Consider the following 22,035-nt stretch of genomic DNA (forward strand, 5'->3'; position numbering starts at 1 on the left):
TAGTTTTTTTTATGGTTTTAGGTATATCGGTTTGGAAAGGAAGGGCTCGGCTTGATCGCAGCGCACACACCCGTGTTTTCCGTATTAATTGGCTTTGGGATGTAACTCTGATAAATGTTTTTATTAAACATTGTTGTGAATGGTTGGATTTAAATGATATTTGTGTTTTAACTATAATAAAAATAAAAATTTTTACCCTGGATTTTGGGTCGTTACAATAGTGACCTGTCCTGCCACATCTGTAGCAAGTCAGAATTTTTGTGCATTGTCAATCATGTTTCACCTTGCACTTTTTACACAACCTTTTTTCTCCTTTATCCCTAGACTTTTTATTGTTGGGGTCAGATTTTGAGAATTTGCCTTCTTGTTGTAGTTTTGGAGTCCTTGATTCTTCCTCTTCTCGCCAACTTCAGTATTTTCGGCGGTTCTTTTCGTGATCATGTCTTCCACATACCTTACAGTCCTGATGGCTGCTTTGAAAGTATGTTCTCTTTTAACTGGCAGCACATACTCCCATGTAAGTCCCTTTTCATGCCTATCAATCTTTTCTAGTTTGTCCAGAACAACACGTAGGACGAACTCCAATTTGTCAGTGAAAGCATTTGTATACTCTTCAATAGACATGCTTCCCTTCTTCAATGTTAGGAGTTGATTCTCTAACTCCAACATATTTTTTGCTGAGAAGAACTTGCACATGAAGTAGGTCAAGAATTCTTCCCGTGTTAGTTGTAGAGGCTTGTTAGGACTTAGGGTGGGTTTGGTACAGAGAAATGGAATTGAAACAGAGAATGGAAATGCAGAGAAAGAGAATTAAGATGGAGAAAATGAATTGATTCTACTTTTTGGTACAACAGAGAATTTATCATAGAAATGCATTCGAGAATGAATTCCCTTGTTTGGTTGTAATAACCAATCGAACAAAAATGATTCTTTTACCATCAAACAACAATATTTTACAATAGTCCAATTATGGTTTAGATATTTATTCTAAATACAAATTTTTCTGCTTCTATTTTTTCATTTTCTCAATTATTTTTTATCCATTATTTTATGACATTAACCGACAAACAAAAATCATGCAAATGCATCTTAATCAGATAAATAGTTCCATTAATTTGTCGCGTCTTTAGGTATTAAAACAAAACATCATTACATGTTTCGTATAAAAATATAAGGAAAATATGAGACATTCTTGCTTAAATCCATGAACAAATGTTGCAAATTTTGGCTTATAGAACAAAACCAATCTTAAAAACTTTATTTCGTATGAAGTTTAGAAAAATAAAAAACAGTACATGAGTTGCTAACGATTGTAAAACTTGGAGTGCTAAATATATATGCTTTAATCGGATCAGTACAAAAATCTCAAAAGCCTCATTTATAGTACCAATCTATGGTAATGCCTTTTTAGCATTATTAATCAACCAACATGATTTTCTACTTCAAGATCATATTGAGTGGCAACATCCATCTATCTCTTTTGTTGAAGATAGGAAGCAAGAAGCAACCCTGACGAAACTATCTAGTACAGTTGCATCCTAGGTAAAGTTGAACGCTTTATTCATGATAGATTTAGGAAGTAAAGTTGCAACATTGGCTTGTTTCTTGGTCTTGCTAGTTGCTAATAGAACATAGTGTTCATTTCCTACTGGCTGAATGGTAACAATGGCTAGTCTTGCAAGTTATTAACAAATAAAATATGTAATTGATCAACTACATCACAAAAAATCTAACAATATGAATAAATAGACTTTAATATTCAACCTGTAGCTTGAAGATGACTAACCAAAAATAAAATCTAACACAATATAATTAAAACCCCTGAAAGAATGAATATTTATAATGAAAAATTGTTGATTGATCGACCTATATGAGAATTTGTAACAAAATACAGACCAATACACAACCAAATTAACCAAATTAAGATACAAAAAGTGGAGAAATAGAGTAAGGCAAAAACACAGAAATACAGATCAAGATAAGATTAGTTGAATTACTAAGGAGTGATCTAGACCAACCTCCTTATCAAATTTGTCTTTGGTGATTAGAACTACATCAGTGATAACAAATAAAAGAGAAATATACATATGTTTGATACGGTGAAGAAGATGGATTCTCTTTCATATTTTCAAGATGGTTGAGTGTTGCTCGGGGTTGCCAAAATTGTCGGACATCCTTGTTAGGGCTTCAGGAGGTGAAGTAGGAGAGAAGGGATGTACCCCCATTAATTTTCAATTCTCCGTCTCTTTCTTCCAATTCTTCGTGTTAGCCATTTTTTCATTTCTCTCCATTTCTCTAAAATTTATAGAGAATGAAAAAGTTGGAAAAGGAATTCATTTATTTCCTTTTCTCCTCATTTTCAATGCTAAACAAACAAGAGAAATGGAATTAATTTTATTTCTCAATATTCATTTCTCTATACAAAACACCCCCTTAGATTTTTCCCAAAATATTCCACCAACGAATTGTTGCACCCTTGAATTTACTCACATCCTAGGTGGTCTGCAAATTTCCCATGCAACCGTAGGTTGTGAAGGCTAGCTCTATTTCCAAAATCCAGTCCACGAATCCTCCTGGATCAACTTTCCCACTAAACGATGATGGCGTGCAAGTCATGAAGTCCTTATACTTGTTGTAGCCTCTACGCTCATTATTCCTACGGAACTATGAGTCTTACATAGGAGGGAGTGGTTCGTGATGAATTTTCGAGTCATCGTTCCCTTCTTGAACCATTTTTGGACGAGAGGGAACCGATAAACGTTCAACGACTATAGGTTCGTTGATCACTGGTGCTCCGCATTTCACGTTCTCTAGCCCATGAGTTATGAGATCCATAAACTTGCATTTTTGTTAATCTAGCATGTTCTGCATCATAAACTGACCTTCATCTATTGGGAGCTGAGCACCTCCTTCGTTATTAACGACTCTAGCACTTCTTGTGATCGTCATCCTGTTCTAAACCCATAGGTTTGAGTATTTTAATATAGTAATACTTTACTATATATATATATATATATATATATATATATATATATATATATATATATATATATATATTATTTGATTAATAAATTGAAATAAATAATTTATTAATATATTATGATAATAATATATTAATTAGAAATAGTAATATTTAATTAATATTTAATCAGAAATTAATTGGAAGTAATTTTGTGATTAAAAGAATTAACTGAAAGTGCAGGGACTGAAGTGTAATTGTTTAATAGTTGAGCAGGAGGCTCCAGAACCTTCCTATTGAAGGCATGGACAGTTTCAAGAGATATTCTAAGGTTTCTAGAATATCCCATGTGGATAATTAGGAAGCTTAATAATTACCAATTCAAAGATAATATTATTATATTGGTTTTGGGCTTATCTAGGGTTTCCTTGTTGCACTATATAAAGGCCCCTAGGGCTATGATTTTTAGCCACTCATAGCTTAGAGAGTTTAGGCCGAAATTCTTATATCTTCCCCCTCTCTCCTTAATATCCTTCTTGCTTGTGTTGGGTTTGAACCACTAGAGGCACGACGCTTGTGGTGCTTGCTTCCAACAGATCAACAAAGGGATTCTTGATTGTTTACTTCAACAATCAATAAGGTATGTATTCTATCTTATGAATTTAGATTTTAGATAAGAAATTATGTAGTTTTATAGTTCATAGTATGTTGTCTTTATGTGAATGACATAGATCCTTCATAGGTTGCATGTGCCCTAATCATTTAATTGTTAAATGTTTTTCTTCTTAGAGCATAGAACTTTTGTAACCTACGTTTTCCATCAGTGGTATCAGATCGTATGGATATCTTTCATGTGATTGCACATTGGTGAATTGATCAAAAAAGATTTCGAAATATTGCATCTCACGACGTGAGCATTGTTGCTTTTAATTGATAATTATCTGCTTTAAATATCTTATAAATCCAAATTTGCTGAATATTTGATGATAAATTAAAGCCTAAAAGTTAGGAGATAAATCTTTGACTTGATTAATTATTTTATTGATTAATATGATTAGTTTTTAAGAGTATAAATAATTGATTTAGATATTAATCCTAATAGTTAATGTCAAATATTTTGTGGTTTATATTAAATTTAAATTATATAAATTTTCAAAATTTATCATAAACCTATTATTTTGAAAAGGTTTTAAAATACACCTTATACTAGATGTAAGATTAAAAGTTGAATAATTACTATATGTATTAGAATACGTCAGTCGAACCGTTAGTACGCCTCATTCACGAAGTCATACTATAAGGGGAGTTTATGGAAGCGGCCTATAAAATGACCGCCATTGGGTATTCATTATTACCCACCGCTCTCTTGTATGGTGGACGGTTGTTATCCGAACGGGTTTGATAGGAGAAATTAATTCTCATTAATAAGTATAATGCAATTAAAAGTAACTAAGCTCTTTTATTAAGAATCCCAATCTTAGTTACTTTAGGAAAATATGAATTTGTATGTTAACCCATGAAATTGCACATTATACTTTATAGTAGTTAGTGGAGCACGTGCGTTTAACCGGCACACTAATAATGACTATAAAGAGTAATAATGGGCATCTCGAAAATTATCATTGATTAATGGAGCACGTGTGGTTAACCGACACACTAAAATGAGATGATAAATGACATCGAGAGTGCCAAGCTAACTTGCATGGTTATTCACATCTTGTTTGTGATCCTCGGTATCCCAGTCACAAATGGAAGAGCATAATCTGAGATTAAACATGCCATTGAATAGTTCAATGAGACTCGAAAGATCTTGATATTTCACTTAACTGAATTTCTTTCAAATTGAGTTTTCTGATGGTGGAATTGGTAATCGTCATTTACCTACCTTTATAAAATTTACAGTTAGATTACGACATCCCTTTCTAAGTTGTGAATTTTTATAATTGGATCCTAGCCTTAATATTTCATTTTGGGTTGTTATATTAAAGGATTTTTCTTATCTGACTAAAACTAATTTTCTTTTACAGATGTCTAATCCAAATGATGCTTCTGGTTCCTCCTCCTCCTCCAATCAAAACTTCTCCTTGTTGAGCATCTGCTCAATGGTGACAATGGATGGCGTGAATTACAATGACTGGATGCGCAACATGATAATGGCCCTTCGTTTTGAGGACAAGGAATATGTCCTTAATAAAGAACTCAATGAGATCGACGAAGAGAAGGCCACTCCTGAAGAACTAACCGCCTACAAGAAACACTACAATGATGCGGCAAAAGTTGCTTGCAACATGGTGACAACCATGACTCCTGAGCTGCAAAGATTCTATGAGGATTACTGGTTGTACGACATGAACAAGGACCTTATGGAAAAGTACCATAAGCGAGCTCGTCAGGATAAGTACGAGGTGGTAAATTTCCTCATAGCAAGCAAAATAAAAGAGGGAGAGTCTGTGAGGAGCCACGTGCAAAGAATGCAACGATACGTGGATTGCCTAGTTAGGATAAACGTGCATTTTGATGAGGAGTTGGCTATTGACATAGTCTTGAACTCCTTGCCTCGTTATTATGATCAGTTGATATTGACTTATCATCTTTAAAACAATGAGACCACTTTGGCTCAATTGCACAACCTCCTGCGAACAGTGGAGGCAGAGATGAAAGGAAAAAGGATTTTCTTTATTCCTGCTAGTTCTCCTATTCTGGCCATTGGTCAAGGGAAGGGGGAGAAGAGGAAAGGTTCTCCAAAACAGAACTAGAAGGGAAAGTCATAAGCTGGGTCATCAAGTAGCGGACCCAGAGGTAAATCCAGTTCTAATGCTCCTCCTATCTCTGATCCCAAAGAGGCCACTTGCTTTTATTGCAATGATAAACGGCATTGGAAACGAAGTTGTCCAAAATATCTGCAAGACATTAACGATGGCAAAGTGAAGCCAACTTCTGTAGTTATATACACTATGTTATTTAAAAACTCATCATATTTGTTGAAGCAAAAAGTGACCCTCTTAAACTTAGTCATCCGCAATCTGTTCTGTCTACCACAACTCTTTTCTCTACCGCAATTACTTCTCTGCTACCGCAATCTAGAAGTGAACCGAAGTGAACCGCAATGAAGACTTAGCTTTTGTACTGACGTGATAGCATCTGTTTATCCAATAGACATTGTATGGTCTTTCTAGTCAGTAGTTTATTAATTGTTTATCTTGTATGTAAGTCTTCGAGGCTCTATAAATAGAGTGCTCTTGTTTTGTATCACACACCACTTCTACCACAATTTGTAATCTCACTTCTGAATTCTCTTCTTATTTGCAAGTCTACTTTCTTATCACTTCTCATTTCTCTATCATACTTATTGATCATCATCGAAGATCCTCTTTACATTAAACGGATCTCACTTACTAACTCGTGTTTGAATGCAAACTGTCTTTTGTATAAGTTTGGTGTTTACTTGATATAACTTGTCTTTTACATTTCCTTTACATTTCAGCACTTTACATTTCCGCAACTAACAAATCTAACATCTAAATTATTATTGTTGAGCTTTCATGATACTTTGAGATCAACTTATTCCGCAATTATCAACTTGTACTAACATTTGTTCAAGTGTTTCCCAAAGTTCTTCTCTCAACAATTGGTATCAGAACCAAAGTGGTTACTTTTTAAACAAAACTCTGATTTTTAAAAGCCTTCTATACCACTGAAGCTCATTTCTTTTAAAAAAAAAATCTTAAAAAAAAAAGTAAATGGCACAAGCTTTATCACTCAACGTTTGCAACAGTGCTGGAGGTTCTAACCGAGCCCCAATACTTGTTGCAAGCAACTATCATCACTGGTCTCAAAGAATGGAGAGGTATCTGAAAAGACTTGGTAGAGATGTGTGGAGATCTATGGAAGAACGAGCTCATGTTCTAGTCCTTACTCTGGTTCAAGCTGATGGTGCACAGGCTAGACTAAGTGGAGGTCAAGTTGTAATGAACCGTCCCACTAAAGATGGTCTTGATAAAATGGAAAGTGATGTTGTGGCTTTCTATGAAATCTCGTGCAGAGTGGCCCCATATAACTTTGACATCATCATCAACTGCAAATGAGCCAAAGAAATCTAGGATGTTCTTAAAAACTTGTATGAAGGTTCCGAGCAAGCTCAAGACAAGAAACTCACCACTGCCCTCAACGAGTTTAATAACTTCAAAGCTCATGCAGGTGAAAGTCTAGAAGACTCATTCAAAAGATTCAATCTTTTTGTCACCAAATTGTCAAAGGCTGGCACCGTCCGAAGCAATCATGAAACAAATCTTCAATTTCTCAATGGTTTGGGTAAACATTGGACTACGACAAAAATGATAGTCCAAGGAGATAGGAAGATTCACACACTATCTCTCTTAAAGTTGTATGGTGAACTTCAGGCACAAGAATCAACAGTGCTAAAAGATTGTGCATACTTCGGAGGTCCACTTGCTCTCATATGACAACCCACCGAAATCCTATGAAGTCGATACAGAATATGATGATGAAGAAGAATTTCAAAATGCCATTGCTCTAGTTAGCCAACAATTTAACAGGCTACCACCAACCTTTTTTCGTAAAAATCATCAGTTCACTAAACCATCCTTCAACCGTAACTTCAATCCACATAACAATCATTATCGATATCCTAGAAACCCTCACCAGTCTCCGCAGCCACAAAACACTCAACCCAAAGAGGCATCATACTCCATCAACTCAACTGACTCCGGTACCTCAACTGAAGACAAAAATGATGTTATTATCTGTCACAAATGCAATAAAGAAAATCACTTCGCTAAAGATTGCAAAGCCAATGTTGTGAAAGATAAAGCCTTTTATCTTAGAATGGCTCAGGAGATGGAAGAGAGAGAGAAGGCAAGGGCATACGTGGCCCATGTAAAAAGGGATCATTAAGTATGGTCATCCAGAGATGAAGGTGAAGATCATAACGTCAAGGGCAAAGGAAGAATATGCATGGTGGCAACTGCTGATGAGGATGGATCAACAAAGCTGGAGAAAAAGTACTGCTTCATGGCAAAAGATGGAACTCTAAGCATCATCGAACAGGTAAAACTCATGATCCAATCTAACAACTATAGCATGCATGATTGTCAACCTTTCTTGGACAAAATTAATGACACTTGTGCTGCCGTCCTTTCAGACTATAACAAGGCATTAGATGAGAAGAACATAGCGTCCCAAGAAATGTTTTACGTAAGAGGACGACTAGAAGATAAGAGACTTAAAGTTGCCATGTTAGAAAACGACTTAGTGTTAGAAAAAAGATGCTAGAATGCTATGTGAAACTAAGTTAGGAATTGGTTTGAATCAAAGGGATCTAGCCCAAAAGGAAAATGTACACTTAAATATGTTAATCGAAAAATTGTTTAATGAAAGTGAGGCTATTGAAAATCTTGTGAATAATGGGACTGTGGATAACACATATAATTGGGGTTGGTCCAATGGGTTTGCAACCGCAAAGGACTCATCACCTCAATTTAACAAAGATCGTCCATATGTCCCTCCGGATCGAGAGTTTCATTTCCCTGTCAATGACAAAACATTCCCCGAAGACATAAGATGTCACTTCAGAAAACTTCATGAACTGAGTAACAATTGTGTTATTGAGGAAATTCTCCCAGAATCCTCAGATCCTATCCCAGTCACTAACACAACTTGTCCCAACTCTCAATCATCTTCGGATGTAGATGAAGAAATTGTTTTGGAAGGACCAGACTTAGCCGATGATTTTACATCTTTGCCTTCCATAGTGTGTCCCAACAATAATCCATCGTTGATGTACTCTAAGGTAGTCCAGACATCCTTACCGTAGACCGCAATCAAGAGCAATGTGACCATTCAGCCCATTCATCATTAATTACCAATTGAAAATTTTGAGCAGGGTCAATGTTCACAAAATCCTGATCTTTCTAATTCAGATGATTCCAGTCCTCGATTTTCAAAACAGTCGAAATCTGTCAAGAAACCGCAATTGAACATTTCTGACTGCGGTTCTCCAAAAACTCATGCGAAATTAGTTTTCAAAGAACATCTCAAGTCTTGAAACAAAAAGCGGGATGATAAACTCAAAAATAATCTCAAACATCCCAAAGTTTCAAAACAAAAGAATTTCGAAAAACCCATCAATGACAAAAATCTTTCGAAAATCACTGAAGTCAAAAAATTAGACAAAATGGAGTGTACAGTAACAAAAACTTTTTCAAACTCTACTGCTAAATCCCAAAAGAGAGTCACATCTTTTCAAAGGTATATTTTTCAAAAAATTTCCTTAAAAGATCGAAAATGGAAAGGTATTTTGCCAACTCCTAAGTCTACAAAGTCATCTCAGTCACTTCTTAAGTCAAAACCTTGGAGAAATTCACGTGTAAACACTTTTTCAAGTCCTAAGGTTTCTGCAGTCAAAAGTCATTCATGGACCAGACAAAAGAATCATAACACACCCTCCGGACCGCTGGTTAAACCCGGTGTCTGGATAAAGCCTCTTTCTTCTGGACTTTATCTTTTAAAAACATCACGTCCAACTCAAGCTCGTAACATTGCCAAAGTTACCAAGTATCCAGGTCTAGGTTTAACCTCTAACACTAAACCTGTCCCTGTAACTCATGTGCATGCATCGAGTTAGAAACATTCTAGTATGTCCCCGGGCTCCAAACTTGTTTGGGTGCCTAAACTAGCCATTTGATCTTGTAGGAGATATGGAAGGAGGAACAGGAAGAGGAGTGGTTAATTGATAGTGCCTCCTCCTTGCACATGACCGAAAGGTTAGAATACCTTCGGGACTTCAGGCCTATATGTAACGGTGGACATGTCACATTCGGCAACAATGCGAATGGTATCATCAGGGGTTATGGTGTGCTGACAACAAGAAGTTTCTCAATCCAAAAGGTTGCTTACGTGGAAGGCCTCAAACATAATCTCATCAGTGTAGGACAACTATGCAAAGCAGGTCACAGGGTTGAATTTGATAATGAATACTGCTACATCATGACAAGCGATAGAAGCACTTACTTGATCAAATCCAAGTTCGAAGGAACAATGTACCCTTTGTATGTCTCTTTGATCATTGGCAAACTACAGTTGTGCTTTCTGTCCAAAGTTGTGTCCGAAGTTAGCTGGTTATGGCACCGCAAGCTAGCACATCTTAACTTCCGATATATCAACAACCTTGTCACCGAAGAACTTGTCTGAGGTCTCCCCATTCTAAAGTACAATAGTGATTCTCTTTGCCTAGCTTGTGAGTGTGGAAAGCAATCAAAGGGAATCCATCCATTGATTATTGATTCTTCGATTTCTGAACCATTAGAGCTGCTCCATATTGACCTCTGCGGTCCTTTTACCGTAGCCAGTCTTCATCATAAGAAGTACATACTGGTTATAGTTGATGACTATACTCGTTTCACTTGGGTCTTCTTCTTGAGACTCAAATCAGAGACACAGCAGGTACTGATTAACTTCATCAAAGAGATCGAGCTCCAAATCAAGTTACCAGTCCGAAGAATCAGAAGTGACAATGGAACTGAGTTTAGTAATCATCTCATGAACAATTACTGGGTTTCCAAAGGCATCGGTCACAACTTCTCAGCTCCCTACATACCGCAGCAAAATGGAGTTGTAGAGCGAAGAAATCGTACATTGGTTGAAGCAGCTAGATCAATTTTAAATTTTGCCAACCTTCCTGTATACTTCTGGGCTGAAGCAGTGGAAACACGTTGAAGTATCTGGTCCATCTCTCTCTGATGACTTGTCACTCAAAACTTCCACTTCGCCGGTTGAGGGGGAAAGTTCAACTCCGGTTCAAACGACAACCATCGAGGTTCTAGTACTAACAGATGCAGCTCTGGTACCAATCCAAGCTCCTTCAGACTCTGAGGATGAAGATATTGAAATATTGACACAAGATCATACTCAAGGATTATCACGCATTCATCTTTCCAGGGGGAACCATCTTTAGTCCAGGGGGAACTCCCATCCGCAGTTCCGGGGGAACCTCCTTCCACAGTTGTAGTTAAAGCTCCTACAGTCCAAGATTCTTCTGTGGGCTGCTCTTAAGTCGAGGGGGAACTTCCATCTCCAACCACAAAATGTTCTGATGTTGACTATATTCCCTCTACCGCAGTCGCTGGTCACCTTCAAACTCGTCTTTACATATGGACGAAAGATCACCCACCATGACAAATCATTGGTAACCCATCCGCAGGCATTCAAACTCGTTCTTCTAATGATCTAACGGACCACTGCCATTACGCAGCCTTCATGTGTGCAGTAAAGCCACGAACCATTAAAGAAGCACTTATGGAGCCCGACTGGATCACCGCAATGCAAGAAGAACTGGTCGAGTTTGAAAGGAACAAGGTATGGAAGCTGGTACCGAAGCCAAAAGTCCACTCAATCATCAATACTAGAAGGGTTTACAAGAACAAGCTTGACGAATCCGGTGCGGTGATAAGAAACAAAGCAAGACTTGTTGCTAAGGGGTACAGTCAACTGGAAGGTGTTGACTACGATGAAACTTATGCCCCTGTAGCCCGAATGGAAGCCATATGCATCTTCTTGGCGTATACGGCACATAAGAACATCAAGGTTCACCAAATGGATTTAAAAAGTGACTTTCTCAATGGTGAACTCCAAGAGGAGGTATACTTGCAACAACCTCCAGGCTTCGAAAGTCATGAATTTCCAAACTATTGCTACAAGCTTGAAAAGACAGTCTACGGTCTCAAACAAGCTCCAAGGGCATGGTATGAGACTCTTTCTGAGTTTCTCGTCATGTTCGGCTACAAACGAGGTGTGATTGATCCCACTTTATTTATAATGGGCAAGTGGTAACCACTTAATGCCCGTCCAAATATATATGGATGATATCATCTTTGGCTCAACATACTAAAGTATGGTGGACGATTTTGCAAAGCTCATGACCAGCAAATTTCAAATGAGCATGAATAAAGAGATTAATTTCTTTCTAGGTCTTCAAGTAAAACAAATCCCTCAAGGGATTTTAATCCATCAGGAAAAATACACCTCAGAGCTGCTGAAGAAATACTCATTGGACAACTGTTCCCCAGCCAAAGTCCTAATGGCCTTTGGATATAAGATCTCTGTTGATCCTACCAGAGAGTTAGTGGATCCCAAAACTTATCGAGGAATGATTGGGTCATTGATGTACCTAACCGCAAGCAGACCAGACATTGTTTTTGCTAGATGCTTATGTGCTCGATACCAAGCCGACCCTAAAATATCACATTTTACCGCAGTCAAGCAAATCTTCAGATACCTTAAGGGAAGCAAAGCTCTAGGCCTCTGGTACCCTGCAGGAAATGACTTCAGCCTACAAGCCTTCAACGATGCCGATCATGCCGGTTGTAGATTAGATTAAAATAGTACTTCCGGTGGCTGCCAATTTCTAGGAGGAAGATTAGTCAGCTGGTATTCAAGAAAACAAAATTGTGTCTCGTTGTCTACCGCACAGGTAGAATATGTGGCCGCATCCATTTGTTGTTCTCATGTTCTTTGGATGAAGACTCAACTGATTGACTACGGGTACAGAATGTTGCGGGTACCAATTTATTGTGACTCAGAGAGTGCCATTGCGATTTCTCACAATCCAATTCACCACTCAAATATGAAGCACATTGAATTGCGGTATCATTTTATCAAATACCACATACTTAAAGGTAACATCGAACTAATTTTTGTTCCCACACACGAGGAAATCGCTGATGTTTTCACAAAAGCACTTGATGCCACAAAATTGAATAGCTTTCTAGAAATGTTAGGAATGATGAATCCTGACCCGCAATTCTTTTTGAATTGATAGCTACCGCAATCATCTTCTTGTGAAGAACTTGCTTCCTTTCTTTTTCAAAACAAAATTCTAGAAGCATTCACTTCACTGCGATCCTAGAACAATATACTCATTATATGTCTTGTTGGTATATCTTGTATACCGCAATCACATATAATCTATATATTCTTCGGGTCATTAACTCCTTTTATTTCTAACTGTTTGATCAAGTGTTTCCTCAGCTCAAGCTACCGTAGTCATACCATATCTCAACCATTGTCATCATTCTTCACCGCGGTTTTATTAAAGGATTCCATGATTACTTCATAAACCTTTTGATCACATTGTGTGCTATTTAATGTTTCTCATTAAATAAAAATTCCTCATAAAAGCGAAACATTCTTTTTGTAGCATACAACATTTCGGTTTCTTTCAAAAATCACTTTTCTGTGTCAGACCTATTTTGGGCTATAAAACAAATAAATCGTTTTTCCATAAAAGAAATCTTTTGAGAAAATCTTTTTGTTTATTGTGTCACATCTCATAGCCCCCAAACTATCAATTCCGTTTCAACTTCTCCTTTTTACAAACGGATAAAACCCCGTCACCACATATTTTACAATGTGTGGTAGTGGGTCTGACAATCATTAATTGCCCCAATTTCCAAGCAAATCCTTTTTATTTTTGATTTAATTTTTTGTGGCTGATAATGGCTAAAACCCAAAGGTTTTTACCATTAACAGCTGTAAAAAGTTAATTTCAATAATATTTGAAATCCGGAGGTATAAAAACCCCCTTTTCCTCGCAAGAAAGCTTTACGCTTTCTGAATCCCTAATTGGCGAACAATCTTCATCTTCTTCCCTCTTGCACAAAACTGTTTTCCTGCAAGTTCATCAAAACTTTTTTAACAATAGTGAAATCTGGTATTTCGATGAAGCAATCAAAGGCCTCATGACCAGCGAAACCCACTTGTTCAGACTCGACGATCAAGGCTCAATCCCTAGCCATTGCTTCAAGCAACTTTAGGGCTATATTTGAAGATCAACCTCACTACAATGACGCAATCCGTCTCATGATCAAATTCATTCCATCCCATCCACTATTTGGTGCATTCAATGCTTTCACCGATGTTGTTCCACTACCCACACTATTCAAGTGTGATTTTTCTGCATTTCGACCACTCCATAACCTTCAAGAAGTGCAGCCGCGCTTAATCGATGAGTCACTGGTCGTGCTCACAAAGAACAAGTTTCTAGAAGCCATTAACCTCAGAGTTCCTCCCAACATCAAGTTTTTCTCACCAAGCACTTCCAACATCATCACCACTCTGTACCAGATGGGGTCCCAAAAGAAGCTAAAGGGAATTGGCGAGTTCAGGAAAAATCAGTTACCGGCGGTGTGGCAATTCATTTGTCACTTTGTGATTAGAAGCTTGTCCGGAAGAACAGGTGGCACAGACAACATGGGGATCAAGCTTCTCGAGCTTGTGTGGAGCATCTTCACCGGCAACGCGGTCAACTTCGGTCAAGTCTTGTGGCATGACTTTCTTCAGTACATCCTAAAGGATAATCCTCGTCAAGATGATACAGAGCTTACATTTGCTCTTTTTTGGTCTCTCTGCATCTCAGATCTTCACAAGGAGACGAAGCTAGATATGGGCGATGATTCCACACTCTTTATCACCCGCGACTTGAAAAGGTACACCCCTTCCAAAGATCAATCTATTTTTGGACCTCTTAGGAGACTACCTGGACACATCCTGGAGTCTATTGGACTCAATTCCCGTGATGTCACTGACCACATTGAGGCTACGGATGGTATTGACCCATACCATTCCTCCCCACCTCATCCCAGTCAGGCTGTTGTAGTTCCTGTCCAAACCCAAGGTCCTTCTAGTACCGTAGCTCCTGTTTCCACTTCAGTCCCTCCTACCAAAGAACAATCTAACCCTCCCCAAACCAAGCGCCGTAAGCAAATTGTTTTCTCTAAGAGAGCCCCCCGCAACATAGTCAAAAAGGGTGACAATCCCTCCAGGAAACACAAGACAAGGATTATTGAATCCTCATATGACACTCCCTCTCTCTCTGAATCTCATGACATCCCTGTCAATGTTTATGAAGGATCTGATCACGACTTCAGTGATCTTTTCAGACGCAAGAAGCTCAAACTTTCCCATAGTCATAGCCATATGCGTGACCGGACTCATACCGCAGTCTCTCGAAAGACTCTGGTAGTCCTTGGAGCCCCCGCATGCTTATTCGCTTCTACCCTCTCTTCCTACTCAGATACAGAAGGTGTATCTGCTTCAACAGAACATGGAGACAGCACCCCATCGGAATCCCAAGAGGATCTCGTTGCTACGGTACGCCCCAAGGTCTCAAGGGCAGCACACTTACATGTTTTGGAGCCTGAGCATTTGCACTCCATCCTTCTTTCTGTAACGCAAACACTTTAAATACATAACCTACTGCAGGGCGCTTCTTTTACCTATGCCCGATCCAAGCCGATGCCACACTTGACTATGGGTCAAGGAGACAAAGAAATCTCGGGAAGTCGTACTCCACCACCATTACAATCAAGTGTTTTAGGCGTGGTGAGCACCAATGTACAAGGATCCACGATCCCGGGGGACACCCCGGTACGAACTCAAGGATTTGACAGTTATTGTTCTGACGATTCCTGGACCCAGTACCAACCTAGTACCGAATCCGAAATCAATAAATATGCAGCTTTTCGCAGAGCTTTTCAAGCACGCAAGGCTCAACAGAAAAAGAAACAACAACAACGGGTACAAGAAATTCAGACCGGAGCCAAATTCTGGGCAGATGCATTCAACAATGCTAAGACTATTCATGATCTTCTAAAGATTCAAGAATGGAAGCTATGGTGCAACAAGCTCAGAATCTTCAAGATGGTGCGGGTCCATCTAAGCCTCCTCCAACTATTGAAAATCATGAATCTATCACTGATGGCACCGCAATAGAGATCATCTCAGGTCTGATGTTTGGACTTGATGATCTGGACGTTGATGAAATTGACCAACCGACTCATTCAGACGATTTTGTGATGATTTTTGATGAAGAATACGAATCAAGTGGATCCCAACACTCCACTTCTAAGCCCAAGGAAAAGAAGAAAAAGAAGAAGTTGGCAGTGTCTCGGAAGGAATTTCTCTCCCTACAATCAAAATTCGACCAAATTCTGGCCGCAGTCACCATTTCTCAACCGCAACAATCAGACATTGATGGACCGCAGTCTCTAATAGAACAAGTAGAAAGATTAGAAGCCAGAGAATGTTTGGATGCAGAGAGAATATCACTGAAGGTGGAAATGGGTATTCGAGCCCTTGACAACAATAGAACTGCAGATCACAAACAGTTCCTTTCCACTGCTGAAACTCTCATTCAAGAAGTGAAAGAAATCAAAGCAGAAATGAAATCCACTCTTGATCGTCAATCTGCTCATTCTCAGAACCTTGTACAATAAATGCACAAGGCGTATGAGTTGGCTCTTGCGGTACTTCAAACAACCATCAATGGCCTGAGACGTTCTCTCACGGAAAACTCAAGTGTTGACGAAATTTTGCGGTTAACCAAAGAGATCTACAATATGCTTTTCAATACCGAAGTCCCTTCCAATGTTCAAATCTCGGACCTGATCAAGTCTCAATTTAACCAAACCTTTTCGAAGATTGATGGCCTCAGACAGTGGTTTGAGGAGCAACAAATGGTTTCTTCCTCAAAAGGGGGAAGTGAACACTCTCATCCTCAACAACATCAATCTACTGCAGCAATCCCAATCCCATCCTTTGGTCCAACTCATTAAAGAATCAAGACTCAGCAACCACCACCGCAAGCATCTCCTAAACAAACAATTTAGATTTAAACTTCACCACAATCACCTAAGTCTCCTCCTCCGCAACAAGATTCTCGGCAACAAGAAGGTCAACATCAGTCTTCTCCATACCAAGAAACTCCTCGTCATTTCAACTACTTGGAATCATCAATGTCATCAGTTCACTCCATGGACTCTCGTGCCACTCTTCAACGAAAACAAGACTGGAGAAGTGCAAAATTTTGTTGAACAGATCTGGAGAGATCACGGCTTCGACACAACAATTGATAAAACCTTGATCCATTTCTGGGACAATCCCTCTCGGAGACTTTTTAATGATGACTACATGCTAGTTCTCACTTATGCTGAACCGCCTTCTGATGGATACTGGGATGTCCCAATTTCTCCCAATGCCAATTTCTTCACTGTATTTGAGCCATTTGACCATAGCCTCCCTGATGAACAAAGGCTTCCTCTTGAATTTGAACGACTTAGTCAATTTCATGCCAAGCATGGATCTAAGTTTGAAAGTATATGGTCTAATGATAGGCCATCCACCATGAAAAGCTACAAGATAAGGAAGTTCATGAAGACGGAGTTCCTTCAATATACGCTTACAAGAAGAGGTGATGATTACATTAGGACTCAAGCTGACTTTCCCTGTATAAACCCTGAGGAAGTGTTCCTGATCGCAAGGGTCTTTCAATTCAAGTCTGAGAAGCATCCGAAGATGAAGATTGCATATGAGAAAGCCTGTGTATATCTCAAAGAAACTGTCTGTGACTTTGCTAAGATCGATGTGGATATTTATCCATTACTTGCCCAAAGGTTCAATCTCCCAGCTCTTAAACCTGCACCAGTGCTCTCCGAAGGATATTAAGAAAGGTCCTTAGGAGCAACCAACTTCTCTGAACTTGGATTTGTGTTTAAAAGAGTCAACAGTGACATCAAGTACTTCATACCTATCACCGCAATGCATCGTCTGACCCGCAGACAACTTGAAGTTACTATGACCTCGGTTCAGAGATCCAAGCATGCCACTGAAGAAGTGAAGTTTCACATTTCGAGAAGAATCACCTGGCTAGGAGAAGCTAGAGAGTTTTGGTTGCTCGTCATCAAATTTTTGAAGATTGACAAGTAAATGAAGATAAGTTGAAGAGGTCACTTAGGGGGAAATTGTTGATTCAAAAAGTGACCCTCTTAAACTTAATCATCCGCAATCTATTCTGTCTACCGCAACTCTTTTCTCTACCACAGTTACTTCCCTGCTACGACAATCTAGAAGTGAACCGAAGTGAACCACAATGAAGACTTAGCTTTTGTACTGACGTGATAGCATCTGTTTATCCAATAGACATTGTATGGTCTTTCTAGTCAGTATTGTATTAATTGTTTATCTTTTATGTAAGTCTTCGAGGCTCTATAAATAGAGTTCTCTTGTTTTGTATCACACGCCGCTTCTACCACAATTTCTAATCTCACTTCTGAATTTTATTCTTATTTCCATGTCTACTTTCTTATCACTTCTCTTTTCTCAATCATACTTACTGATCATCATCGAAGATCCTCTTCACCTTAAACTGATCTCACTTACTAACTCGTGTTTGAATGCAAACCGTGTTTTGTATCAATTTGGTGTTTACTTGATATAACTTGTCCTTTACATTTCAGCACTTTACATTTCCGCAACTAACAAATCTAACATATAACTTATTATTGTTGAGCTTTCATGATCCTTTGAGATTAACTTATTACGCAATTATCAACTTGTACTAACTTTTGTTCAAGTGTTTCCCAAACTTCTTCTCTCAACAATATTCTCGTTCTTGGGACCTTGACACAGGATGTGGATTTCACATTTGTTCTGATTTTCATGGGCTAAGACGAAGTGAGGATGTGGAGCACGGTAGAATAAACTTTATCATAGGGAATAGGCGATCTTCACATGTCACCAATACTGGAGTTTATAGTCTAGTGCTTAGTAATGACATGAAACAATATTTCTTTTCATGCATTGTTTAAATAAGGTTTTAGATATTCTTTTAATGATGAGAATGGTTCTATTTCTTCTTATAAAAATGGTATTTTTATTTTGAAGCTTTACCTTGTGATGGTGTGTATGAAACTACGATGTGTGTAGATAATTTAGTAATTAGTGTATTTCAAATTGATTCGTCTAATGGTATAGACAAAGCGTACTTGTGGCATTGTTGTCTTGGACACATTAACAAGAAATGCATCGTTCAAATCCAAAAGGATGGAGTGTTGGAATCATTTGACCTAAGGTCATATGATGCATGCGAGTCTTGTCTTTTTGGTAAGATGACAAAATCACCTTTCACTGGATCTTGTGAAAGAGGTGAATGTTTGTTGGACCTCATACACACAGATGTGTGTGGACCCTTCAGATTCACCACAAGGGATGCAAATCTACTCTATGTGACTATTACTGATGATTATAGCAGATATGGTTATATCTACTTAATCAAGCATAACTTAAAATCCTTTGAAAAGTTCAAAGAGTTTAAACATGAAGTCAAGAATCAAATAGTTAGGAAGAAAAAGATGTTCTGATCAGATAGAGGCGGAGAGTATCTTAGTATCGAGTTCCACGACTACCTTAAGGAATGTGGAATAGTTTCATAATTGACACCTTCTAGGACACCACAACTTAATGGTGTGGCTGAGAGGTGCAATCAAACCTTGTTAGACATGGTTCGTTCAATGATGAGTCGAGCTTCTCTTCCAATTTCGTTCTGGGGGTATGCCTTAGAGAATGCCGACCACATTCGTAATCTTGTACCAACTAAGAAGGTTGACAAAACACCTTACGAGATGTGGACATGGAAGGTTCCCTCGTTAGCATATATCAAGGTTTGGGGTTGTGAAGCTTTCGTTAGATGAGAGACTCATGACAAGCTTGAACCTCGAACTGAGAGAGGTATTTTCATCGGCTACCCACGAAGTACTTTGGATATTTGTTCTACAGACCTAGTAAGAATGTGGTCTTTGTAGCACGAAGAGGAGTCTTTCGAGACAGAGAGAGACCTCATACACAAAGAGGACAGTGGGTGTACCATTGATCTTGAAGAGATTCAAGAATCAAACGATGAAGGAACCTATTAAGACGCTAGGGTTCGACCAGAGGAAGAGATTCCAGGTAAACTAGTTAACGAGTCATTACGTCTTAGGCGTTCTAGTGAAGTTAGAATGCCACCTGAGTTCTATGGTTTCCATATTACGACAGATGGTGACACGTTTATCAGTGACAAATACATTGGTAAATTTGGATGAATCGGCTAACTACAAGGAAGCAATGGTAGGCCCTATGGCAGCCAAATTGCAAGAGGCAATGGACAGCGAGATCAAGTCCATGTATGACAACCATGTTTGGAATTTGGTTGATACTGTACCAGGTCGTAAGACAGTTGGGTGCAAATGGATCTTCAAGAAGAAGACCGACATGGATGAAAGGTACACACTTTCAAGGCTCGACTGGTTGCGAAGGGATTTACTCAAACCCCAAACCAAGGATGGCGGAAACGTCCGGGGGTGGAGGACTTCATGTATAGTATCACAACAACGAGTATAATAGTGCTCATAGTAAATACAACCATCATAAATATAATTGAAAAGGTTACACCATAGTATATGTTTACATGTTTCAAAAATCAATTACATTATGATGACAAAATGAACTGTTTGACGATTTAACGTCTCATCCTCAAAATATTGTTGAATTCCTGTTTCACTGATTTCCTGAGAATACAAGTAGTTTTGAAAAATTGTCAACAATTAAGTTGGTGAGTTCATAAGAGTTTTATTTGAGAAAGAAGTCGTTTTCCTTGTAAAAGCGAGAGAGTATGATTCTAGAAAAATCCAATATTTTCTTTGTTAAGAGTGGAATGAACGCTCCTATGTTATGCGATAATGTACCCTAGAAAGACCCGTAGATTCCTTCTATAATCACCCAGAGTATATAAGTTATATAAAATTTAAGTTAAATAAACTGTCGAATATAATGGGTCTGTCCTAGGTCCACAACCAAACAAGGAACAGGAAGTAAGGCGGGCCCACCAATTCTAAGTCGATTGCGACTAAACTCATATATAACTCTAACATGTACACTTAACAATTATAGTTGAAGTCTAACAATTCTAGATGAAACGTAGTTTTAATAGAAATGTGTTTCCAAAGAAAATCCAATATTTTCCTTATAAAAGTCATGTAGCCCTAAATCGCAAGGCCGAGAGTATGGGTGTGTTTTATACTTATAACGTGTTTGTAGTTTTAAATAGATTAAAACCCCTTTTTCAAAGTAGAATTTTCCCTGTAAACTTGAAAGATTGTTAACTCCATATGTGAGTCGTTATAACCATACTACAACCGGATGACCTGTTACAACGTTTTTCAGACGTTAAGATTTGTTATGACTTTTGTCACCCGTAGACCTGCGGGTCCCGTTGTAGCTAGTAGCAAGGTGTGGGGTGTCAATCCCAGTATAGATCTATACACAATTATCATGCTCTCCCTATAATAGACTCTGGTTATAACTTACAGGAATTTGAACCCGTACTCTAAGAGTACGATGGAATAATTGTCTCACAACTTACGTTAACTAGTCTACATATAGTTTGAGTATAAAACCTCTTCCGTGGTGGAAGTGAAATCACCTTTTATGAAAATAGATTAGTGATATGAAATTCATAAACTATTACTATTATAGTTTATCATGTAGTATATGGAAAACCCATTTGTGTTGAGAGTAAAAGCTTTTTCATGTAGTATGCTTTTATCGTAAAATTCATAAACTATACTTATTTTAGTTTATTGTATGTGTTCGAAAATGAAATGAAAAATCCTTATCATGAATGACTAAATTTCTGTTTATGATGATAAACTAACAAGAAATACATTCAATATTTAGAAACTTATTGTTATGCACTTTGCTCAACATACTACAAAGTGTTGTTAATATTGTAAGCTATGTAACTAGTTTTTAACCCTTCTACACTGTTTTAAAAACATCATAGAAAAATCATACGAGGTCGAAAACTAAATCCGTAAACTCTGAGAGTTTAGAAAATGTGTCTAGTTTATTCATAATTTTTATTATGATTTTTAAAAGTCTCTAACTTGTGTGAAAATGTTCATATTCACAGACTGGTCCGAATTTATTTCTGAAATGATAGGCAGTTTTGTAAAAATCACCATAAATTGTAGAAAAATCGTATGGAGATGTGCAAGTAGTCATTTTAAAGGTATGACCCTGAAATATTTGCATATTAAACAGTTTTGAAAGATATTAAGTTTAAGATGGCCAAAACAGTTCGTGAATAAGACTCAACTTTTCTGATGAAAGCTGTTGTTTGAGTTTAGTTAAGTTTTTTGGATTTTAAACTTGTATTCCCCCCCCCCCCCCCCCCTAAAACTTGAAGA

At 38.0% G+C, this 22,035-nt stretch overlaps 1 protein-coding gene across 1 annotated transcript; it reads left to right on the forward strand.

The window, feature by feature from the left end:
* The first annotated feature begins 5,061 nt into the window (after positions 1-5,061).
* Positions 5,062-5,556, forward strand: LOC145105740 (uncharacterized). The gene has a single exon (XM_079042819.1). It carries the CDS (start codon positions 5,062-5,064, stop codon positions 5,554-5,556), a length of 495 nt encoding a protein of 164 aa, XP_078898945.1.
* The last annotated feature ends 16,479 nt before the right edge of the window (positions 5,557-22,035 follow it).

This window comes from Lactuca virosa, chromosome 4 (assembly GCF_052849685.1).
Source record: "Lactuca virosa cultivar CGN04683 chromosome 4, Lactuca_virosa_CGN04683_v6, whole genome shotgun sequence".
NCBI lineage: Eukaryota > Viridiplantae > Streptophyta > Magnoliopsida > Asterales > Asteraceae > Lactuca > Lactuca virosa.